The sequence below is a fragment of the Thunnus albacares genome, chromosome 18 (genome assembly GCF_914725855.1).
Source record: "Thunnus albacares chromosome 18, fThuAlb1.1, whole genome shotgun sequence".
In the NCBI taxonomy this organism is placed as follows: Eukaryota; Metazoa; Chordata; class Actinopteri; order Scombriformes; family Scombridae; genus Thunnus; species Thunnus albacares.
Window position 1 is genome coordinate 9,332,612 of NC_058123.1, and position 24,492 is coordinate 9,357,103.

General features: G+C 39.0%; 1 protein-coding gene and 1 long non-coding RNA gene across 2 annotated transcripts in view; one reads left to right on the top strand and one right to left on the bottom strand.

Moving 5' to 3' along the window:
* Positions 1-24,492, bottom strand: part of fibcd1b (fibrinogen C domain containing 1b) — a 117,833-nt gene that overhangs the window by 24,257 nt on the left and 69,084 nt on the right. The window contains exon 6 of the mRNA XM_044334517.1: positions 20,132-20,228. Within this exon, the coding sequence (XP_044190452.1) occupies positions 20,132-20,228 (97 nt within the window). The remainder of the gene's footprint in view (positions 1-20,131; positions 20,229-24,492) is intronic.
* LOC122968965 lies at positions 2,972-3,834 on the top strand. Its single transcript, XR_006398917.1, has 2 exons — positions 2,972-3,074; positions 3,163-3,834. It is a non-coding gene; the product is annotated as an uncharacterized LOC122968965 (long non-coding RNA).

Sequence of the window (24,492 nt, forward strand, 5' to 3'; positions counted from 1 at the left end):
CTATGAAATGGTTTTCTGGATTATAATCATCAGTGGGTACGGCTGGAGGGAGGAAAACTGCAGGGTAGAAAGCCAACAGGTAGCATGAGACACATGAGCATGATGTGTGGGCAAACGCTGACTGTAAAGAGCTGCACAAGTCACTAAAAAAAAAGTTTTTCTGATGTTAGGGTCATCTCCAGGTGACCACAATAAGCATTGTTTTGCTTTATTACAATGTGTTGTAACTTTGTTGAGAGGATTTTGCACATATGGAATTATAGCGTTACTAAAAATAAAACTACATTATTCACAGTGACATTAAGTTGTATTATGGATATAGTATAATTGTGGACTGGAAAATAGAATGAATACATTATGGCTCTGTAGAGTTAAGTGGCTTAAAAATGCTATTCATCCAGTTCAGTCAACTAAGAAGTGAGTGTGGGCAAAAATGTGGAGGCTATTTTACCAACAAATGTAAAGAAAAAAAAAAAAAAGACCGCAAATGTGTAATGGAAAGAACATGCGGAGGATTATTTGTCAATCATTTGCACTTGTTGGTGGTATGTATTTATGCAGGCATTTCCCTACATCAAGAGTGCAATTATATACTGCGTGCATATTATTCATCCAAATAATGGTTAGCCATGTACTTGCAAATGTAAAAATGAAATCACTAGTGAAATACTGTTGGATTGATATAGTGGTAACATTTTGCTGTTTGTTTTTTTAATACTTTCATCAATGTATTTGTATTTTACAATGACATTACAGGTGTTAAAACTTTACCTTACAGGGAACTATTAATTCTGAGTGTGAACGTGTTTGCTTCTCCTTGTACGAGATAGTGGAATAAACATTGGCTGCTACACAGCATCTTGGCAACCTTTTAGACATCAGCTTGAAATGCATCTCGCTTCTTATACAGTATAAGATAATGTTGTGTACATCAAGAGTAATTCTATCAAAGCTTTGTGAGTACAAAGGTGACATGAAGACGTGAGCAGTGAATGAGTCATAAAAAGGGTACTAGCTAACTACCATATAGTTGTGTTAAAAGAGCATGCTGATATGTTCTAGGCTATGTAAACTGACAAATTCTCTCTCTAGTGGAATCTGGCGGATCTGATGTCACCTGCTATAAACAACTCACAGGCTTTTAAATGTAATGACAAATTATTTTGTGAGAATAATTTAAAATGTCCAATAATTACAATATGGTTATAGGGACTATTGCAAGAAGCAGACAGAATGAAGAGTTTTCACAGCAAAGGGAGTAAAAAAAATAGGAGTTTATTTTAGAAACAATGGAAGCGACACACTGGGATGGATGGTGAGTGCCTGGCAGAATAATGAGACTATTTATTCCCTCTAACAGGAACAGAGAGAGTTCAGGGGAAGATTGTGTAGAGCCTTCTGGAGAGTTTCTCTAAGCTGTGACCTTCGTGCAAGGTTGAAGCCCTTATTGACTCTGCACCAGTTTCAAATCAGCCACGTATGCACATAGTGGATAGGAAAGTCGGTATAAACTTAAGCTTAGTTTTTTTGTATTTATGCATGTACATGCACATGTGCATGTAAAATGATACTGATGGCAGGAATACCTATATACATTCATACAGTCATGTACTGTAAATTAAAAACACTATTTATCAGATAGTGAAAAAGTCGTATGTTTCAGTATGTTTCAAAAATTCAGTATGAAAAAAAAAGTCTAGTATATCTTCTCTCTTTCACTCCATACTTCCACTTATGTATCTCTTCCTTTTTAACAGTCTATTGGATTTTCTTCCTCCGTAACCACTGCTGTCTCCTTCTCTTACTCCAGAATATACCCGCTTAATCACTTACAAATCCTTCCAAACATGGCTCATCTGTTTCCTTTTCTAGCCACCTCACCAATTATTCTGCACTCATCATCTTTCCCATTTGTCCACCTGTCTTCTCTGTCCAACTCTCTTAATATCCCAATATATAGTAGATTTTCACTCCATTGTATGAGCATGGACATTGGCAAACTGTATAGCTGAAGGCCTTGCCTTTAAATGAGGCAGAAGCATCACCTATCTATTAAAGACTGGAGCAATAAATCTCCCGGAGAACAATCGATCAGCACTCCATCCCCCTCACTCCACTAACCTGTGAGCGGTGAAAGGTACTGACCCTTAACCTTGCTGCTGTCAGTGGTACTGCTGCCAAGCTAGGAGAAGATGCAGCAACACATGATTGGAGTGTTCGGTAGATTTTCACAGATGAACCTCTGACAGGGTCAAGGCACGTCTACTGCAATTGTTTTAGCTGTGTTTTTTTACCCCTCTATCTTGTGGAATGGGTATGCTTTGTGACGCGAATCCATCTTGGACTGCACAATAAAGGTGGAACAGACAGAGAGGAGGCTTATAAATAGTCCCATGAGTATGACTGAATGTTTATTTAAACCCGTGGCTCTTTCTTGGCCATGTCGACCTTCCCTGACTTATTTAAATTGCCCAAAACTAAGTGTCCACAGTCAAAATAATGGGAAAAAATACAAACAGAAAGGCAAAATGGGCCGTCATCCTCACAGGAATTGTGATGTGCTTTGATTTGTGTTCTCTTTTGTAGATACAGTCCTCTTTAGATTTTCTACTGCGTGACAAGAATATAAATACAAGCCTCAGGATGCTGCATTGTGGTAGAGGCAAGTAGTGGAGGATAAATGTGTGTAAGGGTGTGTTTATGCATGGGTCCGTGGGAAAGAAAAAGATTAAGAAGAATAAACGATAAAGAGTTGGTTGTGTAAGATGAACTTGGTACAATATGGCTGCATTACTACATGTTTTATCTGTCATGGCCGTGCCCTTGTCTCTCCTTATGTTTTCCTGTTTTCCTTTTCTTCCTGTTTCTTTTCCCCGGTTTGTCTCTCTTTGTGTTTGTTTGTGTGTGTGCACTCCTGCTGCTGACCTGGTTTCTACACACCTGCCTGCAATCAGTGCATCGCCTCCTCGGCCAACACACCTGTTAGCCAACACACATCAGCTAATCACCTCTCCAGGATATCTACCCTGGCGTTTCTCCCACTCATCACCAAACTGTTGTTTCTGCCCTTGGTGGTAGCTACGCTCTCTTTGCATTTTGATATTTTCTCAGATCCTCATGTTTTGCAACTGGATTAATGCCTGTTTATTTCCTGTGCTTCAGGATCCCTGCCTACCAGCCTGCCTGTCTGCTCACCTGTCTGCATGTTCATTCTCCCTCGCTACCTCCCATCAGCCACCACGCCGCCTTGCCATCTCCATTCCGCCTGTCTCCTTCAGCCATCCCCAGTCATCTGTTAAACATCATCCGCCTCTGAGTCTGTGTTCTGCACTTGGGTCCACTAGTAAACTAGTTTTGACATTTATCAACTTAGAGTACTGTAATGTATTAAATGTATATAGGTTTTGAAGGTCATTTACTTAATTTTCTTGTTATTTAGATTTGTTCTTTATTTGTTTCCTACCTCTTCAGACTGTTTCTTGTACTGCTGTACCCTATGAATTTCTCTGATTGTGATCAATAACGTATTATCTTTTTAAAAATATTTTATATATATATATATATATATATATGTTGAATCAGAAGATGTGGTAGAGAGACAAACAAGTATGAACCACATTGAAACTGGCGGCTCAAAGAGTTTCTAATGGCAGCTAAATCAATGCATTTTTTTTTTTTTTTTAGTTCAACACTACCGGGCTGTAAGCCTTCAACAGCCTGACCTTTTTCTCTCAGGATACTGTCAACAAAATAACATGTTCATCAACAGGCTAGCTTTACATATCACAGAGAATATTATTTGATTAAAGTAAATAAATGCTCTATTTAAGCATTTTCAGCTGCTTTTGATCCGTTCTGTGGTCTCAGCCCCATAGTATGTGTTTTCTGTTTCTGTTTGTGGACAGTGTGGTCTCTTTCAGACTGAAGATGAATGGGCTACCCTGCTGTGTGTGGCTCCTCTGCTTCTTTAAGCTCTGAGTAGTTCTACAGGCTGGGGAGTTAATTGCCACGGACATGGTGCTGTTTCACATTGATCTGAGAAACATGGGTAGGACTCCCACCGCAGAAAAGAGATAAAGATACTAGGGGAGAGTGGTATAGTAGGGGAGAGATGGAGGGAATAGAGGAGCAAAAGAAAGACAACAGACATGCTTGGCAATTACACAGTATACCTCAGGGTTTTACACCATGTGTATTTGTGCGTATGTGAAGAGGGCCTCACTCATTTAGGACAGACACAGACAGCCAAGCCTGTTAAACGCCCATTTCCAAATTATAGTCATCCCATCTACAATCTAACTTTTGCATAAACACATACAAACATGTAAATGTATTATTCTTTGTGTCTCACTTCCCTATAATCACATGAGCTTAGAATACTCAGCGTTGGCTAAGAGCTCAATTATAGCACTTGCATATGCCCCACTTGTTAAAGGTGAGCAGTATGCGGGGTGCCAAATGGTAAAGATGAATACCCTATAACTACTATAGCTGGCATGTTTGATTCAGGTCTGTATCTCTACTATAAAATACAGGCAAAATGGCAAAAATAAACAAAAAAAAAGTTGGTCAATGTATTAAGTGGTGAACACTGCACGAGAAAACAGGAGAAAATACTGTAGAGAAGAAACAAAAGCATTTCCTCTCAGTGGTGGCTGTAAGTGTATCTTTAATGAGGCAGTCAGCCGAGGAGCGTTAGATCACAATGAGGCACTCGTCAGATAGAGGACAACTTCCAGGCAAAGCAGTCAAGACACATGGGTCTTATTACACTGTTCCCCCCTCTCGCACTGCTGGCGACCATCACAAACATATGATGATATGACTCTGGGCATCCTCAGTAAAAAGAGAATCGTTAAATACTTGAAGGGAGAAATGACACTGTTGGATGTTATTTGGTGGTGCTAAAATGTAATAGGGAAACAATCCCAGTTGTTTTGCACCATTTTACTCTTCGTATATTCCATATGCTAATGACCAAAAAGAATCAGGAGAGTTCATTGGCCAAGTATGCTTGCAGCTCGATTATGAAAGGAATTTGACTTCAGTCATCAGTGCCTCTCCTTGTGCCTAATGCAGTGACAAAAACAAATGTACAGAGAGCCACACAGCCAAACAAACATTTACTGTATACAGAGTGCTGGTCTGGTTGGTAACTGTACTGTATATACAGGAAGTACAAGAGTGCATGACAGTGCACAGGAGGTTTGAATAAATAATAATGCGTAATCAATAATGTGCCAATAATGTGTATGTATGAAACCATTGTTATAAGCCTATATGATCTTACAGCTGCACAGCAAGTTGAATGTTATGCATGGGGTACATGCCATTAAAGTTCTTCTGAGATGACATGTATCTGAGTTATCTGTTCATTACTGTGATGATGCATGGAACAAAACTGTTTCTGTGCCCACTTGTCTTGGTGCACAGTGATGTGAATTAGAGTACTGCAACAGACATGCAATCATATCCATTTACCCAGTCATCATCACAGGATGAGTGCAGGATGAAAATTCATATATGAAAATATGAGAGCCTATAAATATACGACCAAATAAGTTTCAGTTTAGTTTATCACTTGTTTACCTATCTCCCTTCCTGTGTACACTAGTTGTGCAATTGCATAGATCAATTTTGTTTAAACACCAGTAGCAGTTTGCCATCCCTAAGCCAAATCTGATGTGAAGAAATAACATTATCACTGCTGCTCTGAAGTCTGATGTTACAGCATGTGGTTTGCATTTCTTGCTATGGGAAATGACATAAACTGTCAGAAAAACAAGGACACAATCCATAACATTTTCATCTACTTTTGGATCTCACCCACTGCCTCAGGCTAAAGTTGTTGTTTTAAAGGAATTTAATGAGGCTTATTTTCAGTTCACGTCTTCTACAGCTGGCTTATTAAACAGTTGATTAACTATATTAGCATTTTTGTTTTTAGATAGATATAATACAATATTAATAATAAACTTTATTTATACAGCACTTCTCAAAACAAACTTATGAAGTGCTTTACATGGTTGAACCAGGATTAAAACACTTCAGGACTGATGCAAGTAAAATCAGTCAATTAAAATAATACAAAATTAAAAATGGAATTAAATCCCCAACAATAAAGATAAAAAAGAAAAAAAGAACAAAAGAAATAATAAAACAGGTAAGACATGTTGAAAAAAATAAAACAGTGTGCTATAGTTAATACGAGGCTTTTTTAGAAGAGATTTTGAGAAGTGATTTAATTGATGTCACTGATCCTGCAAGCTTCAGATTCTCAGGCAGGGAGTTCCAGAGCTGAGGAGCCCTGACTGCAAAAGCCTGGTCATCGTTAGTCTTAAGCCGGGAACAGCCAGCATATCCCTGCCCGAGGATCTGAGGCCATGCTCTGGCTCATAAGGGAGCAGCAATCCAACAATGTAGCTGGGAGCTGAACCATGAGGTGCTTTAAATATGATCAGTAAAATCTTCAAATCAATTCTAAACCTTACTGGTAACCAGTGAGGAGAGGCTAAAACAGGGCTGATGTGATCTTTTTTTCTAGTATTTGTTAAAAGCGAAGCAGCTGCGTTTTATACCAGCTGAAGGTGTGAGTTTGTTTTTTGGCTTAACCCTGAATACAATGAATTATCATAATCTAACCAAGGTAAAATAAAAGCATGGCTGACCTTCTTGAGATCAAACCGAGAGAGAAAAGACCTGAGTTTTGAGATGCTCCTTAATTGATAAAAAACATGATTGAATAATGTTTGTAATTTGTTTTTTAAATGAAAGGTCACTGTCAAATATTACACCCAGGTTTCTGGCTGCAGGTTTGATATTTTTAGACAGGGATCCAAGATATCTCTGTAAAATAGGGAAGGATTTTGGGGGACTGAAGAGAATTATTTCTGATTTGTTTTTGTTTAGCTGGAGAAGGTTTTAGGACATCCATTATTTATTTCTGCCAGACATGATAAAATATGATCAAAATCGCCTTCATCACTGGTTTTAAATGGAACATAAATTTGTGTGTCATTGCATAAAAATGGTACTGGATTTTGTGTTTATGTATATGTCCTAGTGGCAGCATTAACTGTATATACAGAATAACAAGCGGCCAAGGATGGAGCCTTGGGGAACACCACAGGTCAGAGGGGCCACAGAGGAAGAGGCATCTCCCATAACTACTGATAAAGTTCTGTTTGATAGGATTTAAACCAGTCTAGAGCAATGTCCCTAATGCCAACGAGGGATGGAGGGAAAAAAATTGATTCTTAAATGTGGTGCGGACATGGACGATTCTACATTGATTCACAAATGTCAAAAATTGATTTTCCAAATGTTGGTTAATAACATGATATTGACGGAAAGACAAAAGGCAGAATTCAACTGCAAGGGCAGTGCAGCACCCGGACAGTCTACAAAGCGCACACGCAAGAGTTATCTTGCAGTTCATCTTCAAAAAAGGCAGCAGTTGCAAGCATGTTTTGATTTAATGTCTAAATAATCATCTCTGTGAGACGAACGTTCAGTATATTGTCAACTTTCCACGCAATCACTCATGGCTTTCCCTGGAACTAACGGTGCAGCAGAGAGGCTCCACTTTCACTTATTTTTTCATTCTCATACAGGCAGGAGATTGTAAGATGCTTTCAAATTAATTAATTAAATAATTAATAAATTAATAAATGCAGTTAACTTTTTAAAATAAAAAGGCTGTGGTCCTTATATGCCAGTTATGTTTCATATTGTATTTCAGTGGAATAAGGACACCAGTGAATGGTTTGGCACACAGTATACTGGAGCAAGAAATTGTGCCGCCTTTTCTTCTCATTCAGTCGAGAATCAATTTTGAATTGAGAATCGATGCTGAATCTAATCATGAGTTCCCTAAAGATTCCCAATTCTAATGCCAACCCACTTTTCAAGGTAATAGAATAGGATAGAGTGATCCACAGTGTCAAATGCAGAGCTCAAATCAAGAATTAAAATTGAACAATCACCAGCATCAGCTGTAAGTAAAAGTCATTTGTCACTTTGATTAGAACAGTTTCAGTGCTATGACATGCACAGAAACCTGAATGAAATTTGTCAAAAGTGTCATAATTATTCATAAAAGAAATCAACTCTAAGTGGACAATCTTCTTTTTAAAAATGGTCATTTAGAAATTGGTCTAAATTTTTTTTTCTGTAGGGCTGAGGTTAGGTTTTATGAGCAGTGGGTGCACTACTGCATGCTTAAGGCAGGAGGGAACATAGCTAGTAAACAGATAGCTATTTACCATAGATAAAAAAGTGGGACCAACATTGTTAAAAACCCCTTTGAGAAATCTGGCGGGCATAATATCTGAAGGACTTGATGAAGGCTTTAATTTAGCCATTATATACTTCAAAGTGTATAGTGAAAGGGACCCAACATTATTGAGCAAGGCAGAGGACATGGAGTGTGGAGAAGGAGAGAGTCACCGGTTACATGACCAATCTGGAGTTTTATTTCATTTATTTTGTTTGTGAAGAAGGATAAAAAATTGCTCACAGATCATGTGGGTGGCTTCAGTTTTGTTGTTGTAATTACAGTGGTTTTGGAAAGAATTCTGGGGTTATGGCGTTTTGTTGTTATGGTGCTGTAGAAATAGAAGGACCTTGCGTCTTTTACTGATTTTTCATAGGTAAACATTAGTTCTTTCATAATTTGACATGACACTGCCAGACTGTTCTTTTTCCATTTCCATTCAGCTTGTCTGCATTTTGTCTTTATTTCTCTGGTATTGTTATATACCCAAGGCGTGCTGCAAGTTGATTTGACTTTCTGGATTTTTACAGGTGCTATGGAGCCAAGTACAGCTTTATGTGTATTATTGAAGTTGTTTAGTAATTCTTTTGTAGACAAATTTGATTTTTGGTTATTGCAATGTGTAGATGCAGTGGTGAAGGCCTTATGAAATCTGTAAGCAGAGTTTGTATTGCGGACATGAGAGGAAACCTAAGTAGCCACTGTGGGAGCAGGAAGTGGAAAGAGGGACTTAAAAATAATAGCTTTGTGGTCAGACACACAAAAACTAGCCACACAGAGACAAACACTATCAAGAATAAAACCAGAGGACGGAACAATATCCAAGGTGTGTCCCTTTAAGTGAATGGGACCCTCAACTGACTGAGATTAAAAGAATGCACAATGTCTATGAAATCCATAGTAAAAGAGGAACCAGGGGAGCAGCATACATGTATGTTTAAATCACCTAAAATCAGGACTCTGTCAAAGCGAGGCATAATAAAAGCTAAAAGATCAAAAAATAATCAACCTGAATAAAACCAGTTAGATTTTGGGCGTCTGTAGATTAAAACACTAAGTAGAAGGGTCTTGCAATTTATCATAAAACCAAGTGATTCAAATGAGGAAAAGTTTCCAAGTGAGTAAGGGGAACATTTAAATTCTCTGTGTGTATCACAGCCAGTCCATCTTCACAACATGAAATCAAAGGCTGCTGAAAATAATTAAAACCACGAGGACATGCATCATTCAGTGCAACACAGTCACCTGGACTTAACTAAGTCTCAGTATGCATGAATAGATCTAACGGCTTTGATACTACGAAATCATTGCAGAAAAATGATTTATTTGTCAGTGATCTGGCATTCAACAACTCAAACACTACTGAGTTGGGAAATGGAGCAGGACTGGCCATAGAGGCCATGAGGCGAGGTAGCAAGTTTGACAGGGACCAGATTATTACCATTTACTGTACAGTTGGATTTCCAGCAGGGGACTCTGTTACTGGGCCCCTAGTCTACTTGGGTGCAAACCATCAGGACAATAGAAGGCATCCTGCAGCCAGAAGAAATCAAACTTCTGAACATATCCAAAGCTGTTGATGTTGAACCATTTACACAGCCAATAATCCAGGGCATACAGGCGGCTGAAAATTTTCGGAGATACGGTATGGGACCAGAAAAAACAACATTGCGTTTCAGTGCCGCTGAAGACTGAGCAATTGAGTTGAATTGTTCCTTTGCTAATTCAGTTCCTACTTGAGCTGAAACATTGTTGATGCCAGCACGAACAACAGTACAGTACTATACAGTACAATAGTACAGTACTGTTGCTGTTCATGCTGGCATCAACAATGTTTCAGCTTGAGTGTTTTTTTCGGCAGTTTGGACTGCCTGTTGAAGACTGTTCTTGTCCTGTTTTGTTGCTAAACCAAATCAGACTGATATAAATGGAGGGAACACATCCATTATTAGTGTGTAGAATTGAGGCAACAGCTCCTGTTGCAAGTTGAACTTCCTCAGCTGGCCCAGGAAGTAGACCCTGCTTAGTCCTTTTTTTACACAGCTTGGTCTCAACCTGATTGTTCCCATGGCTGTGTTGTTGAGTGTGGTGAAGGAGGTGGTATGGGGAGCTGAGTCTCACATAAGGCCATTGTCCCTGTAGGTGCAGTCATTTGTGTAGAGGGAAAACAGCAGTGAGAAGAACACACATTCCTGAGAATTGCCAGAACTGCCTCTACTGTTGAGTCCTGTCTTTTGGGACATTGGTGATCCACTGGTCTTGCTGGAATACTGTGTTTGAGTTGAGTGAGTTTTGAGCAGATGAATTCCAGGACAAGGATCCTTGCATACAGTTACTCTCCAGGCATTAAAGATGTTGCAGGAGACAGTGCAGTGCCATAACGACTGCTTCATTAACCGACATGTTTGCCCAGTAGGCAAACTGCAGGGGGTTCAGCAGGGGGTCTGTGATGTGCTTTAGGAGGCCCGACACCATTTTTTTTTTCCAAAGATCTTTGGGACCACAGATGTATAGGCCTGTAGTCATTATTGCTGTGATGCAAAGTTTATGAGGACCAGCATTTGAAGCAGCTGAGAATTTCACACAGACTGAGTAATCTGTTGATGATCTGTGTGATGACAGAAGCCAGTTGGTCACCACAGGCCTTTAGACAGAAGCATGAGACGCCATGTGGGTCTGCGGCTTCCCTGAATTGCGTTTACATGCTCTTAAGTAACCAGGTTACTGAAAGAAACCAGGTTACCTGGGTAGCTGCCGAAGTGTTTAAATGCACTATAGTAATCAGGTTACTGTAAATTCCACGTGCATGCAGTACATGCAGCAGGTCAGTAATCAAATTTCTTCCCTACCTCCTAACTTAGTTTGGGACCATGGCTTACCGATTTTAATGGACGCTGCTTCCAGACTTTTGACTTGTGTTGGTGTGAGAGGAGAGGACAAACAGACAAACAGAGCAGAGCTTTTCTTTACAGCATGAATGTGTCTGAAAATAGCAAACAGTCAAATGTTCAGGGGTGGAAACTGACTTGTTTAGACTTCTACAGGCTACTTTGTGTTGGTTTCAATTACAGTCACACATTGGATGGAATTACTATAAATGTGAGGATGAATGGGTTTGTTCAACAATCTCTCCTTTCATCTAGCCACTCCACTGATACTTTCCCTGTTTGTAAAAAGCTGATTAGAAACTCAGTTAAGCATGTACATGGCCAAGAAATCGACATTCTCCAGGACAAATCTACCTGGGGAAATCAGTCCCCTAATCCCCTTCTCCTATTATGGTAACCAGGTTTCTCATTTACATGATATTTAAGAAATCAGCTTACTGGAGAAAGTCAAATGTAACCAGCTTACTTAAGGGCATGTAACCGCACTGCTGGTCTTTTGTCTGAGTTGACATCTTCCTCACTGATGCAGCATGCAGGTTAAATGGCAGGAACGGCAGGGGAATGGAATCAGTTGGAGCTTGTTTAGTGAGTGAGTTGGGGCCAGGGATTGATGTAAGCTTTATTTTTTTAGTTTTTCAGTGTAGCTTCTTTTATTTGCTCTGATTTCTTTTCCACTGATTTAGACCTTGTCCTTGGCCTGATGAAGCTGCTTGACTTTGACTATAGAACAATTTCGTATTGTTGCATTTCATTTATCTTTGTACATGGTAACACATGCTCTCAATCTGCACTGGCACCTCACAATGTAACAGTGCCAGTAAGCTCAATCAGATCATCGGCCTATCTTCCAACAGTGTTTGCACAGGCTTTGTGAATTTTGTTTCTGGCTGTAAATTGGGAGAAGATGAATGATCAGAGTATCCAAAAGCTGCATGTTGGACAGAGCAGTAAGCATCCTTTAAGACTGTGTGACTGTGTTTCTGTGCCTGGTGGGATACTTAATACACTGTCTGTATTTGTGCAGTTCATGACTGAGGTTTGCTCTGTTAAAATCCCCCAGAATAATGAGAAGGGAGTCTGGGTGTTCTTGCTCCATACTGGTTATCTGGTCAGCCAAGCGCTGCAGCGTCTCGCTCATACAGGCTTGAGGCGGGATGTAAACACTGGCAAGAATAAAGGAGGAAAACTCCTGTGGTGAATGAAATGGCTTACCGTTAATGAAAAGAGCTTGGAGGTGAGGGCAACAGATTTTCTTTAACACCATGACATCAATACACCAACCTTCACTGATATCAAAGCTGATTCTGTCTCCCTTAATTTCCCTGATACACCAGCTCCGATACGCAATCTGCTCCATAGAGTAGAAAGAAAGGCAGATATAATGCAATGTCCAGGTTTCAGTGATGCATAGTGCGCAGAGAATGAGTCCTTGTTGGTTCTGTTGAGGAGTAACAGCAAAGCTTCATCAGGTGTATTTTCGTGAGCAGACTGTGAAAACCTAATAGTCGGAGCTTTGGCAGGACTATCATGCTTTCCCTGTTGCAACTCCAGCTTCTCATGCAAATGACTACTGGTCCTCTGACTAGAACATCTGTAAAACTCCCTGGGTGTGAGGAATATAGTGCCAAAATGAAAATAAGGGACCAACAATTTTTTTCTCCCGAACTGCGCCAAAATAAAAATCAAAAATCAGTGCCAGTTGTTCCTTTTGCTTCAAGTGATCATGGATATGTACAAATTACAGAGAGAGTTATCTGTGGCAAAATAACTGCAGTATAAAATGATATATTTTTTAAAAAAGCTGAATGGAAAGGGAGAAATGCAAACTTATAAAAGGATGACAGAAATCCAATCCAGCAGTTGGTAGGACAACAAATGAAAATGAATTCCTATTACTGGGAACCAAAAAACTAGAATTCCATTTAGAGGTATTGATTAAGCTGTTAATGCTCCACTGATTAATAAAATTGAGTACTGCTCAAGAATGCTAAGTGTTTAGTGTTTAGTAAAACAAAGCAGATCATTCATGAACAATATGAATTGTTTGCTTCTTTCCATCAAGTTCAGTATAAGAGTATCATCACGATATCGACTTGAAAAATTGTAAACCTTTTTGTTCAATTATGCTTTCATACTCCTGACAGTATGAGCTATAATGACCATCTAAACTAACAACTAAACATCATGAAAAATACCCTTCAAAACACTTTTGAAACCTTCTCTCTGAATGTCACTCCATTGATGATAGGTTTCATAAAAGAAAGCACAAATATCACTGGAAATTGCTTGTGTCAACTTCAGACTGATATTCCATAACTCCACAATACACCATTTTTTACAGCATTGCCAACTATAGTGACACCTTTGGATTTTGTTTATATTATTTTGTTATATACACAACTAACTGCAGTTTATAAGACATGAAGCCAGGAGAGAGGACATGAATATGACAATAGGTAATTTGTCTACCCTTTTTCTGCTGGATTTAAGTGCTGCTTTCATCACTACAGACCAAGATATGTTATTGTAATAGGCCATCTGGAAAACTAGGTTAGTCTCTTTGGGACAGCATTAAACTGTTTCAGGACCTATATTACAGGTAGACAAGACTACATCAGCCTAGGAGACCAGGTGTCTAATAGATTTGATGGTAACAATGGAATTGCTTTGACCCAGTTCTATGCTCTTTATATGTGCTCCTTTGGGATCGGTTATTCAGCAATATATTAGTTTTAACAGTTATACAGACAGCATGCAAAAAAGATATTTCTCTGTTGAGCCGGAATACCCACATGACCATATGTGATCTACTTGCTTGACATGCATGATAAGTGATGCATGACGTTGTTCAATTTAAAGGGGAAAAGAAAGAAATATATCCCAAATCAAAGATTAATGCCTTACATCAAATCAATATCTCAAACTGAAGTTACATACATGATCATTATTCTGGACTCACTATAAAACTGCACCTTCATTACTCTAACTTCAGACTGTCTCACTGTAAATCAAAATAATACACTTGCAGTTTTATCATAAATAAAAGTAGAATGAGTCCTTTTCCGAGTGGGCAAGATTACTGCAATTACCCTCAATAGAATTGACATTACAATTAAAATCATAAACATTTCAACTAGTTGACACCTAAGATGCCAAACTGATATGATAACTTACTTGATTTTGAAATGTACATTGAAATGTACAGATTTTCAGAAGTAGCGTGTTGCATTAGTGAGCAACATTGGTCTGGAGGAGATAGCTGCAATGAAATTCTTTCTAGGCTGCAGGCAAGCATGAATCCATTTTTCATTTTTGCCCTGAGGGTAATCGATGATGGGGGTGACGAGACAACAGCACACCCTGAATGAGCAAGGGTACTCTGAAAGGTTCAAAGTAGCCTGCTGGCTCATTCAAATTCAGTCTGCTAAATCCTGGGCTTTCCATATTCCCACCATGTTCCTACAGCGCACCATAGGGAGATCTAGCTGGCACTCTAACCACGTTTTTTATTATGGGCTGCACTCTGTAATGGCCTCAGGTCAGCAAAGAGACCTAGATCTCCATTAATTCACATAAACTCTGCAAATGCTATACAGTATACAAGCATACCTATGTCTAGCAAGGACACTGAGTGGTGAAGGTGGTGAAGCACCAAAAACTATGCAGGCCAAGAAAATATCATACAATTACCAAGCAGCGGTCCCAAATGTTTCGGTCCTGCTCTTTTAGACCTGCAGTCCAAACTATTTGCATACTGTGAATTATTAATTACTGAGGCTCATGTCTGATGGACAAATGCCTGAAAGAGCTTAACGTTACACCCAGACTACAGATGTTTTAAAAATAAATGAGTAAATGAAATAAATTTTTTACAGTCACACCTTGAAGTGTTTTATTTATTTTTTTTTTTGCATTTGATTTAATATCTACTAAAGGTTGGTGGGTTTTGTTTTACTTATCATTTCATTTTACCTAATAGGTGTTTCATTAAATGGAAAATCCCAATAACACATTTTGATGACCCCTACTGTGTCATCTTGTGTTGCTGTATGATTCACCTGTCTCTCTGCTCACTCTGCAGGTGGATCGTTAGTGCGACCTGGAACACCTGAGGGTGTTCCCAGGTTATTTAAGCCTGGATGCAGTTGGCAGCTCTCTCTCTTTCTGACTCGCTGCCACTCTGCTGCTGCTGCTGCTGCAGCAGGTTCTGCTCTGCTCTGCTCTCTCCCACAAGCATCCTTTGCTTTAGTTATGCTGCTTTAGTTCTTTGCTTTGCTTTCATGCACCTTGCAACACTCACACACTCACACACACACACACACACACACACACAAACACACACACACATTCTCCACTCATGCATCACATACACTACTGATACCACTCACTTCCACACTTCATACTGTAAATAGTTGGTTAACTCTTCAATTTGGTTTAATTTGTAAAAATAAAACTTATTTTGTAACATTTTATCATGGTGTGTCTTCCTATTTGTTGTGGTCTAAGAGCCAGGTCACCATGCACACACACACACACACACACACACACACATAGTTATATAAAAGTACCACTTATTGCCTTCAGGTGGCACTAGTGTTAAAATTACAGCATATATTAGTTTTCTGTACTGTAGGTGGGAACTCTAATATATATTATTCTTAAAGGAATACTTGGGAGATACTCTTATTCACTCCCTTGAAAAGAGTTAGATGAGAAGATCAATATCTGTCTGTTACCAATGCAGCTCCAGCCAGAAGACTGGTAGCTTAGCTTTGCCTCCCAGCACCTGTAAATATATATTTAACACATTCCACAATCCAAGTTTAGTTTCCAAAAAACAACAAGGTGCCGTTTTACGGGCGTTATATACTGGATTATTTCTTGGCTAGGAGCGGTGATTTCCTGAACTATAATTTGTCATTTTCACACTTTTTGTACGGATTAAACAGAAGTGATATAAGGTTAGCGAGCTTTAGAGATGCTGTTAGGTTGATTTTTATTTTGAGCTTTCAACAGAGCCAGGCTAGCAGTTTCCCTCTGTCTTTACTAGGCTAAGCTAACCTTCTCTGCCTCCAGATATGAGAGTAATATTGATCTTCTCATCTTCTTCTCATCTCTCAGCAGGAATGTGAATAAGTGTATTTGCCAAAATGTCGATCTGTTCCTTCCCGCTGCTTTCAGCCTGTAGGCTGCACAGGTTTGTCTGTGTAAAACTTGTATGTGTAGTATCCAGCACAGCATGTTAAACATGTAACAGTAAGTTAGTTGTGAGTGACTTTGTGAGACTTCTTAATTCCTTCATTTGTTGAATTATAAGATTTCCTAAATGAAACAATTCCTTGATTCCATTGTAATAAAAGTAAGAGAGATGAGACAAAATTAAACAAATCCTCTACCGTGTGACATCATTATCCCACAATGCGTGGAAGCTGAGCTTCACACAGACACATTTTTGTCTGCAGTATTGCTCCTAAAGCATCTTATGTGTATGTGTGTAAGAGAGTGCTTTAATCTAGACTGCTGATGGGAGAGTATCTCAGATGTGGTATGGCATGTCCATGACCTTGACCATGACCAAGTGTGTGTTTTACAGAAATAGACTTCTTCAAGCTCCACTTACTCTACCCGTCTGATCTCGAGCAGACTGTGATGAGAGGTTTTAAAGATACACACACACACACACACACTTTCCATAGTGAAAGCTCATTAACACTCTGCTGCTAAATCCAAATTTCCTCAGTAAACAACATTTCTGCAAATGCTTGGCTTTTTTTGGACTGGTGTTTTTGAGTAAGCCAACCTGATTTGGTGATTAGTAATGTACTCAAAAGAATATGAAACAGCTTATTACCCCAATATTTTCCCCATGAATGCTGATTGGGCAATGAACTCTCTTGTTTAATGACAGGTTTTATGAAGTTCATAAGCTGAGTTGTTTTTGCAGCAACTTTGTTTGATGTGATGAGTCACCACCAGTATAGGCATCTTGCCAGCTTCAGAGTGCTGTCACCCTCAACATTTAACCATTTCAGTCACTGAATAACAGTGCAGTCACAGTATATATGGCCTGTGTTAAATGGGTGAAGCCCTGAAGGTTCTGGGATCAGGAGGAAAAGAGTGAGTGCTTGGATGGTGGCTAATGGGTCAGAAATGTGTTCAAGAACAAGCCCATGGTCATGTTGTCAACAATGGTGTTTAGGAACGAGTGTCTCTTACCTATGAAAAACCTCCTTTTGAGATTCTGGCTAATTTTTTTTCCAATTGCTTCTTTGTGCATCAGCAAAATTCACTGCCTTGTGTAGGCTGTACCTAACCATGGTGACATGTAGGCTATTTCCATACACATGTGCTGGCTTGGCTTGACTTGGTTCGACTCAGCGCATCAGCCTAGCACAGCAGGGATTAGCATCTCCATTACAACAGGGCTACCCGCTTGAAAGTGTGTCTTTAACTGATGAGCGACTTGTCTTGAGTCGAAAGCAGCAGGCTGTGTACATCATGGCTGTGACTAGTGGTCAAAGTCGTGGCTGTAAAACGGTGGATAAACACATTTAATTTTCTATAAATTCTTCATAATAAAAGCCTTCCGTTAGTTTGTCAGTGGAAGGCTTTTAATATGAAGCAGCAGCAGGAAATGTTTTCATCAGCGGTAACTTAACGCAGTTCTGATATGGCTGAAAGCGGTCAGGTGACAGTAAAATAAAGCAGATATCTGAAAGTACAAACAGGGACGCAGGAGAGAAACTAAACTTCAAACCACAGATATTCAGTTAGAAGCTACAAAAGTACTGAGAGCTGAACACACAGAGGCTTTTAAAAACAGCTTTCTCTGTGGTCTCCAGCGCAGACATGGGTTTAGTCTCGCTGAGCAACACATGCTTGTTTGGGTGGGAGAAGCAGGAGAAGGGGGGTCGTCACAGGATGGCCGCGGTCAGCGAGACGTCACCGCTACCCGCTTGGAGGCAGGTCAGGCGCTCTGGCCTGACTCCGGAGGTGGTCCATCTCTGGCATGACTCCGCACAACTGGGTATGTTTTTTAAACTAGTAATGGAAATGCAAATCAATGTGGCATGGTTTGACTCGACACAGCCAAAAGTACCAATGGAAAAACCCTAATGATGGACTGAATGTTAAAAAACAAAAGAACAGCTAGAACTCAGACATATCACTGGGGATATTGTGGGTATACAGCGATAAGAGTTTGATTATGTTACAATTAGAGACTGAGATCTTGGGTTGCAACTAACAATTATTTTCTCGATTAACCGATCAGTCCATAAAATGCATGGTTTCATGGTCCATAAAATGCCAGAAAATGGTGAAAAATGTCAATCACTGTTTCCCAAAGTTCAAGGTGACAGCCTAAAATGTCTTCTTTTATCTCGAGCAACAGTTCACAACCCAAAGATATTTAGTTTACTATCACAAGAGACTAAAGAAACCAGAGATATTCACATATTAAAATCTGGGAACAAGAATTTTGAGAATTTTGATATTTCGTCTTAAAAAATGACTCAGAATTATATATTAATTAGCAAAATAGTTGGCAATTAATTTTCTGACAATCAACTAATCGGTTAATCCTTGCAGCTCTACTGAGATCCCAGAGAGATGTTACTACAGTAATGTCTATGAAAACAGTGATTAGTTGTTGCCACAGAGTCTTACTCCTCAGCTGCAACTGTTTATAGTTACATGCCACTTATCCTGGATTCACCCTCACACTGCATGTGCTTTTTTTTTTGGTTGACAATTTTCGTACTTAACACCTGATGTGAGAAATCTACTTTCAGGCACTGTCTCATGCTCATCTGCTCCCTGAACAAATGTCACGCCAATTAAGAAGCTACATAGCCACGCTATGATGGAAAAATTTAACTAGCTGTATATTTCTACACTTTTTCAGTCAATCTCAATCAATCAATCTTTATTTATATAGCGCCATATCACAACAGAAGTCATCTCAAGGCCTCCATAAGTTGTTTTTTTTTTTACTCTAGATACAAACAGATAAAAATAAATCCAATATGTGATATGAATGTCTGATTTAATTGTACTGGATATGTTGTACCACTGCCACTCTGTTCACAAGAGCATAGTCACCAGCACAAACAGCTAACTTTGAGCCACAAGAGGAGCCATGATGGAGTTATGGAGAAACCCCCACCAGGAAGAAATACTTTGGTACATTTAATGAGAAGTGGTGAGAAAACAAGGAATTTGGCTTTTGAAACTTGATAATTTCACAGTCTAAGTAATTCTTTTGTTGGCATTCTTTTCTTGTCAAATCTGAGAGGAGGAAGGATCCACTAATGCATCGTGCTGCCAGCAAGAAACGCAAGGATTTGGACAGGCACACTCTGAGAAATACAAATTTTAAACAGAAAGCGACCGTGGAAAAGCTACGAGGTTATGGAAAGTGAAATTATACTGTGTTGTGTTTGTCATGGAAAAAAAAAAAAATCTAATTGAATTGCTGCTCTTTTGGCTGGTGTTGTGATTCTGTGGTGCTGAACTGACAGCTCCTGTTAAAGTGCAGTTTACACACATCTTCTAATTTGCTGCTGTATTCTTTGTCACTGTCTCTAAAATCGTTTTCACATAGTAGCACCGCTTTTACTGAAAACTTGATGATATGAAGGGTCATCTAATCTCTCTCTGACTCTCTTTGGGTGTCTCTTTATCTTGCGGAATCACCTGCCATGGCTTGCTATTTCACTCTGTGTGAGTTTGTTTTTTTTTTTGAATTTGATTACTGTACTTGTGACTTCATGTTACAGGAGCTGTCACTATTGGTTATAAGAAGGTCTTAGTTTTGCAAAGTCTCTCTAGCTGACAAAAATTGGCAATCCCATGTAACATCTATTTTCCAGGGTTTGGCTTGGCATGGTATTGCAGGCCACAATGCACATGTACATGAGTCATACCTTGCCAAACACACAGACTCTCACACACCTGAGGCACTTACCGAGCCAGTGTTCGCCAGTGATTTTGCCAAATCCCTCACGGTAAGACTCCCATCCTCTGAAGAAGTTGACTGAGCCATCCTCCCTGCGCTGGATCACCTACACAGCCAAAACAGCAAGAGAAGAGGTCAATGGTCAGATGAGATTCATCTCAGAATGAGTGTTTAATCCTCCTCTATGATGAGTCATTCCAAGTCCCACTGTTGGTCGCTGAGCTCATCTAGAACTAAACTAAATTATCTCATAAATGCTTGCTCTTTCACAAATGAATAATGCAAATGCTCTTCCCACTAAAAAGGCAATTTGTCGGAAGCTAATAAAAGGAATCCATTAAATCTTGACTGACTTTGAATCAAACTGCCATGGAATTTGCATACTTAATTGAAATCCCCAAAAAGAGATGATATTCATAATACAATAATGCTAAATACACAGATGAGATGAAATGTCTCTTCTTCTTCCGTACTGTAAATCATTAAATTCTATAAATCTACGGTGTGTGGAGAAATGATGTAGTAGGCTTTTTTTTATAGAAACCTTTTCAATATGAGAAATATTTGCAAATAGCAAATAGCATTTAACTCAACTGTGTGTGTGTGTGTGTGCACATGGGTGAGGGTAAAGTATCTGCATCACCCAATGAAATAATCTATCCATTAAAAGTGCTGACATTCCACGTGTCAGGCTGAGGATGAACTGAAATTAGAAATATGCTCCTGAAGAGGAAATGCATGCAGATGGAAAATCGTCTAGGACTGGCTGTTGGAAGGCTTTGTTAATGTTAAAATGACAAAGGCAATACCCTGAGACAGTTTATGTTCAGCATGACTAATCCCCCTAACATACCATAAGGTACCAGATGGCACCAACAGCTATATTTGCTTTTAACATCCACGCAGACAAAGAAAAAAAAATCCTGTAGCGCAATGGCAAAATCATCGTCTTCATCATCCTCATCACAGTCGTCATCATGATCATTTTAATCATCATTACTGTATCATTATCACTTATCAAGAACATCAAGGGATTTTAGGGATTTTCCTCCTTATCCTATAAGAGGCTAGATTCCTCATCTCTTAATTCAGAACTCTCTGAATATTGATTTCCTCCTTAATTCCAAAGATATGATCATCTCCAAATATTTATTCTGTTGTAAGATTCAAGTCTCTCATGCTCATCAAATTAGCAGTTTCTGTCATGAATCTCAACCCTCCAGAGCTGCCAGGACTTTCTACCCAATGAATCATGTAGAAATTAGGAATCCATTAGTTTTCCCAATCAAGTTTCCAAAGATTTCTTGCATGCGCCTCATCCCTTGCCAGCTACTACATCCAAGTTAGACAAAATAGTGGATAAAACATCTTAAAGAGGATGTATCAAGCACACTTCCAGGTCCATTTTTAGATTCTGGATTCTACTGGAATATCTTAGCTTGATTTACAGTTCAAAAACTACTTATTTATTTTATACTGGACCTTTATGCAGCTCCTCAGTTCAGCCTCTGTATGAAGCAGGCAGTTTTAGATACTGTCTCTTGAAGACCCCCCTCCCAGGGAGCCCACTATGTTTAGATTGGTTGGTTGGCCTTGGTTGCTCGGGAGGCTACGTAAACAAACAGTAGTAGTAAGATTTAGCTTCTTTTTCTCCATCTTCACTCTAAATGGAAACTTCTCAAATACACATGTTTGAGCCTGAATTTGATCCAAAATATGCAAACTGACAATGCAAACAACCCAAGGAACAACATTAACAACAACCATAGCGACAAAGGCTATGGCATGGACGGCCATTTGTGGGCATGTGCAAACAATCTGACATCATCACAAGAAAGAAGTAGAGGAAACTTTGCAAACAAAGCATTCAGAGCAGGCTGAAGTCTGGGCTTTTGACTTTCAGAGAGAATTTTTACAAAGGTTTGCTGCATGTTTTGAAACTTTAACCATGTTTCACATAGACATCCGATATCATTACAATATTAAAATAACAGAAAATCACAAAAAGCGTGATATGTCCCCTTTAAACAATGCTTTATTCAGACCATCGAATCCATGAAAAGACCAAAACCAACGATGTATTAGTTCGTCTGAATACTTCCTCACTCTCTATATAATACTTATACATATTAGTTGGATCAATTCATTGTTGGTTTGGTCTTTTTAATTGCCAACATGAAAAATATTGAACCTAACCACACTTATTCTAAATCTGTTTACCCCATTATCATCTCTCTTAGTGCTACTAAATAACCTATAAACCCCATGTCATTTTTTTTCAGTCAGACCTATACAGAGGTCCTAGCATGCAGAGTGCTGAATTAAGCTGTCAGCTATACATAAAGAAACAAAGGGATTTGTATCAGCTGTTGCATAAGACTCTCACAGGCTTTGCTCCAGTCACAGTACATAGATCATCAAACTAGTGCCCCAGTTATCTGTACATGATTATACTTCTTAACTCCCTTAAGTTTACATGGGACTCTATCTTGACTGTTGTACAGGATTGTACTCCTTAATATTAAATCAGAATCTGAATGACGTAAAACTAAATAGTAAAATTGTGTGAGTAATGATTTATTGTATGTCTTACTCTATGTCTTGCAAAATATAAATATAAATAATTAAACAATGAATAAAACTCTGTTCAGTCAGGTTCACTTAACAAAATCAGAAAACTTATGATTTTAAATAATATTATACATGATTTGATATTGCCTACAATCTGTTAATTATGTTATTATTACAATGAATACAATGATGTCCTGATTAAGCTAATCAAAAGACCTTGGGAAGGGAGCTGTGGCCTTTCACAGCATAAACAATGCATCATCATCATGTTACTGATATGTCAGCAGGGCGCTCAAGGACTGTGAGAAAGCCTGCCCCTGTTTCAGCCGGAGTTTCCCACTGATTGCCTGGGTTACCTGCTGAGATTCACGTCAAGGATTTGTGCAAAAAAAAAAACAAAAAAAAACAAACAATAAAGGTACTGTAATAAAAAACATGACTGTCTTGAATTTAACAGCAGGTTTAAAAATGACAGCATTCATGCCACTAAAGTCTCCTTTTAAATAATGACCTTCTAGCCTCCTTATCTTACTCCCCTTTCCTCTTACCCCTTATTCAAATTAGCTGAAATAGAGAGGACTGCACATTGATAATGCTATGTCACAAATGAGGAGCAGGTTTTCTTTTTCATCCACTCCTAACTGTTCTTCTCTTTCCCCTGGCACTCAGAGTATAAGCAGAAAGTTTAGCAGGCAAGAAAATGGCATAAAGTGCTCCCTCAACCAACCACATTGCAAGCAAATGTCAGAAAAAAACTTTTTAAACATCTTTTAAATTCATACCAACAAAAAAAAAAACTGAAATAAATGTGTCAGACTATAGTCTGTCTATATGAAAAGATTTTAGAGAATAAGTCAAGTCTCTAATTTTTATTCAAATCATCCGTGGCCTTTCAGAACAATGTATCACTCACATTATCGCCGTTCTGAAAAAGTCAAAGCCTGTCTGGCTGCATACATACTGTACTGTAGATCCACCTGACATATGACAAAGATGTCTGATAGACTGGATATGGAAAGAATAGAGAGTGAATAGCTGTATGCTCTCATACTAGCATTGTTCCGTTGATGCAGATAGACCCCATCTACTTTTTCCACAAGTAACACCATTAGAAGAAAAACTCCTCATGTAAATTTTTTTTTACAGTCTTCATTTTGCTAGCTCTCATATTAAAGGTCAAAAGACATTCTTGAAGCTAGTCTCTCTAATTAGCATTGTAATGCAGGGCTTGTGTTCTGATTGGAAAAAAAACCAAAGAGACCAGTAGCCACCTGTTACCGTGAATCACCGTGACAGGATGAAACTGGCCAGTGGTCACATGAAGCGGCACTCTACAGCAGCAGGTTAACCACCAAGCAGTTCAGTTCAGATTAGGGTTAACACTCTTATTCAGCTGGCCCTGCCTCCTCCCATGTCTAGCATCCTTGTAAGACTGGAGAGCCCCTCTGAGGTTTAATTGCATGTTGACCCTCAAGTTGTGTGTTTGTGTGTGTGTGTGTGTGTGTGTGTGTGTGTGTGTGTGTGTGTGTGTGTGTGTTCCCTGAAGACATAAAGCTCACAGACACACCAATCATTTTCTCTCACATGATTCAAGAGGGAAAGATTGGGAGGTGGAGGTAGGCAAGGGATTTTTGAAGTGGGTGACAGTGCTGTTAGAGTGACTCTATGTGTGTATTAGGTTATTACATACTTGTGTGTTGGTCCAGTGTTTGTATATGTATATGTGGGTATGTAGACATCCATGTGTTCTTATGTCTGCATGTTTTTGTATAGAAAGACAAAAAAAAAGGTCATATTCA